The following is a 3,697-nucleotide window of genomic DNA, read 5'->3' as shown; positions in this document are numbered from 1 at the left end:
GCTGCGCGCTGTGACTCCGTGTTGCTTCAAGCGCATCATCCTGCGCACGGGATGCGCATAAGCGCTTTTGTGCCCATCTGTATTGGAGCCTTTCATGTTATTATACTTTTGCGCAATGAAAGATTGTTAATAGCCTTTCTTGTTCTGTCTTATCTATCATATGTTGCTGCCTCATTACTGTGCTATAAATGTAAAAGAAATGTATTTAATTTATTGCGTATATTTATATATGATTATATTTACTTGTTTTTCATGAATGTATATTACAATACAAAGAGCAATGTGTAACATTTTACCAGATAATACCTATTTACTTTTATTTTTTCCCCCACTAAATAATGTTTTTTCTCTAAATGTTTAGATTTTATAAAATTATTGTGAACTCATCATTTTTGTAGAGTAACTTTTGTTGCTGAATTATCCACTAACCTAGTTTATAATAATAGTATTTTTCTCATAGATTATGATTATATATTTTTTAATTTGTTATTTTTCTTTATAATGAAGTTGTCTATATTTAGTAGATTGTGTGTAATACACAAAAGAGTGATGATCAGGTCAACACACACTGAGGTATAGAAATTAAAAATAAAACTGTGCTGGTATCGGTATTGTCCGATACTCAGAACTTTTGGTATCGGATCGGGATTGGTTCTGAAAAAATGGTATCGTGCCACCCCTAGTTTTAGGTGTTTAAAGATTTAAAATATTTATCACATTTTAATAATAACAAATAATATAAATTTTTATAAATGGACCACAAAACCAGTCATAAGTGTCAATTTTTCAAAAATCTTCTTTTGTGTTCTACTGAAGAAACAAAGTCACCTACATCTTGGATGCCCCAGGGGTAAGCAGATAAACATCAAATTTTCATTTTTGGGTGAACTATCCCTTTAAGACTGGTTTTGTGGTCCAGGGTCACAAATATTATACAAATAATGGCGATATACATTATGCATCCCTAATAAAATCCATATCTAGTCTATGGTGTGTCCTCACTTATATAGCTCTGTAAATGTGTGTGTGTGTGGTTGTACACTCACTCTGGAGTTTGTCCAGTAATCTACATCGTGACCCAGCGCCTTTTCCCTCCCATTCAGCCTTTGCCTTCAGATCCTCAGGGTGACTGCACATCAGATACCTTAAAACACACAGCCAGTCAGAGTGAGCCATCAACAGCCATCACAGCCAATGACAATAAGCCATCGATAGCCATTACAGACAATCACAAAATGATTCACACTTTCTTTAGAGCACAATAGTAGGAAATTGGAAATAAAAATTACATTCAAAATCTATACAGCAAAATTGCATTTTTAGCAATAACAAATAAACCTCACAAGACAGAGAAGTTGTTTATAATTATCAATAATTGCGAGTATGTTAATGTGCATGTATGTGTCGTGTTTAGTACCCGCTGAGCACGTGGATTCGATCTGTGTTGTATTTGAGCGGAGTCAACTCTCCTCTCAACACCTGAAGAGCTTCCAGAACTTTTCCGTCCTCCAAATACTCCAGATACTTCTGCTGTAATAGCAGAAACTTCATCCGCTAGAAGAGAGAAAGAAAGATTCACTTTCAGTAGCACTTCAGTGACTCAATCATTTCTCAAATATATGGCTCAATAATCCACTTTACATTCACACAACAGTCACAACTAAAAACATGGTTACAAATAGCACAAATTTTGAGCCCCCTTTTAAGGACACAGACAGTGTGAATGCAAAGACAACTGGGTTCTTTTTAAGTTGCTTCACTTAAATTAGCCAGTTTTTTTTTTTTTTAAGAGGAAAGACTAGTATTAGACTAGTTTGACATAAAGGGGCACTAAGTTAAAAAATATAATATGCCTAATTTTTCTGTTGCACCATTGAAATGACTCTAGCCATAAATTACATATTTATGGAAGAATATCAGTTAATAAAACAGCAGATTGTGAATCACATCAATAAGCTAATTTCTTTACCTAGTTCTTTAGAAATATATGATTGTTGACATTTACACTCACTTGCATTTTAAATAGACAGAATATTATGTGAATAAACGGCTCTTCAAAATAAACCTGATCTAAACAGCATGTGCATCCTCGATGTGCATGTCAAATAAAATCAACTCTCATGTTTTTTTTGTATCAGTATTTATTTATTGACATTAACTTCAAATACAGTTTTTGAATGTTGTTTACATATAAAATACTTAATTATGCTATTTCATGATAAAGTATCAAACTTATTTTTACAGAAAATTATATGAGACAAATTAAGTTAGAATCAACCTTAATAAGATAAGCAACAACTTCTGCTCACTAATTTGAAGGCTGCTATTGGATCATTAGGGGTAAATGTCATATTATGCGATTATGCATTACTTTACATAGAGCTTACAACTCACTAGCTATGTTCTGCCTTAAAGGAACAGTTCACCCAAAATGAATGTTTTCACTGGAGGAAGCATTACTATGGATTATGGACTTGAATTTTGGCCAGAAGTGACGTTTTACAGTTAAAGTGTCTTAATGATGGATTTGTTTCTTACAAACACACAGCTTTTCACTTCACAAGACGTTAATTGATGGACTGGAGCAGTGTGAATTATTGTGATGTTTTTATCAGCTGTTTGGACTCTCATTCTGACGGCACCCATTCATGTAATGCTAAATTACTCCATATCTGTTCCCATGAAGAAACATTTTTAGCGAATTTTCATTTTTGGGTGAACTATTTAAGAACACATGGTGCAACCAAATTAAGCACAGAGTTAGTTACAAACTAGCTAGGCAATAAGCCTTTCTACAACACTTGTTCCAAATGAAGCTTCAGAAGCTTTCAGTATTAAGTGTGCATGTGGATGAGTCCGGTGCTCTTACCACAATAGCGCTGGGTGAATGCATCAATGCTTTCAGCTCGTTGAGGTCATTTTCAGCCTGTGTCCCACAAAGAAACAAAAGCGTCAGTTCAGCATTTTCATCCAGAATTTTGGGGGAAAAAATATCACCATCAACCATATAGGGTTTACTTTAAGCTCAGTGACAAAATAAGTCATGTTAACCTAAAACACAAAATGGTTTGAATTAAATATAATAGCCCCAAAAAGTAAAATGTCTTTGTATTAGATAGTAAAACACCAAAAGTGTTGTGGAAACGATGAATTTGTTTATTTGATTGTGCTATCACTTCAAAATTCATCAGCATTTTCTGCACAAAATCCCTTTATAAGAAAAAAGAAGCAGTACATGTTTTTAAGTTTGCCTCTATAAATAGATGGAAAACTAGGAATGAATTAGGTGGAAAATAGGATTCCGCTTTGCCACTGTTAGTTCAGGGGGCAAGAAGACAAGGAAAATTTAACCCAAAACCCCATCAGAAATGGCTGCTTCAGCGGTCCAAACAGTTCCTCAAGCCAGAAGCACGATCAACTAAATGTGCAAACTATTTCTAGAGTCTGTCTTATCCCACCATGAGCTTTGAAAAGCGTTTCCCTAATGGTTGAGCATTAGGGGTGTAACGGTACACGTATTCGTACCGAACCGTTTCGGTACGGGTCTTTCGGTTCGGTACGCATGTGAACCGAACGAATACAGTTTTTTTTTTCTCCGGAAATTCAAATAATAAATGGCGTTTTGACAGTCTTTGATGTGGCATGACAGATCGCTGCATAAACGCCTTGGAGAGCCGCTTCTGGGACGGTTCAGAAA

At 35.0% G+C, this 3,697-nt stretch overlaps 1 protein-coding gene across 1 annotated transcript in view; it reads right to left on the bottom strand.

Moving 5' to 3' along the window:
* Nucleotides 1–3,697, bottom strand: part of LOC107719398 (WD repeat-containing protein 26-like) — a 19,928-nt gene that overhangs the window by 6,671 nt on the left and 9,560 nt on the right. Inside the window, exons 3-5 of the mRNA XM_016526812.1 lie at nt 2,870–2,926; nt 1,418–1,554; nt 1,012–1,144 (exon numbers count right to left, since the gene is read on the bottom strand). Coding sequence (XP_016382298.1) covers nt 1,012–1,144; nt 1,418–1,554; nt 2,870–2,926 — 327 coding nt within the window. The remainder of the gene's footprint in view (nt 1–1,011; nt 1,145–1,417; nt 1,555–2,869; nt 2,927–3,697) is intronic.

Source organism: Sinocyclocheilus rhinocerous, unplaced genomic scaffold, assembly GCF_001515625.1.
Source record: "Sinocyclocheilus rhinocerous isolate Xijiao unplaced genomic scaffold, SAMN03320098_v1.1 scaffold303, whole genome shotgun sequence".
In the NCBI taxonomy this organism is placed as follows: Eukaryota; Metazoa; Chordata; class Actinopteri; order Cypriniformes; family Cyprinidae; genus Sinocyclocheilus; species Sinocyclocheilus rhinocerous.
The sequence above is the reverse complement of the archived record's forward strand: the minus strand, read 5'-3'. Positions and strand labels throughout refer to the sequence as shown.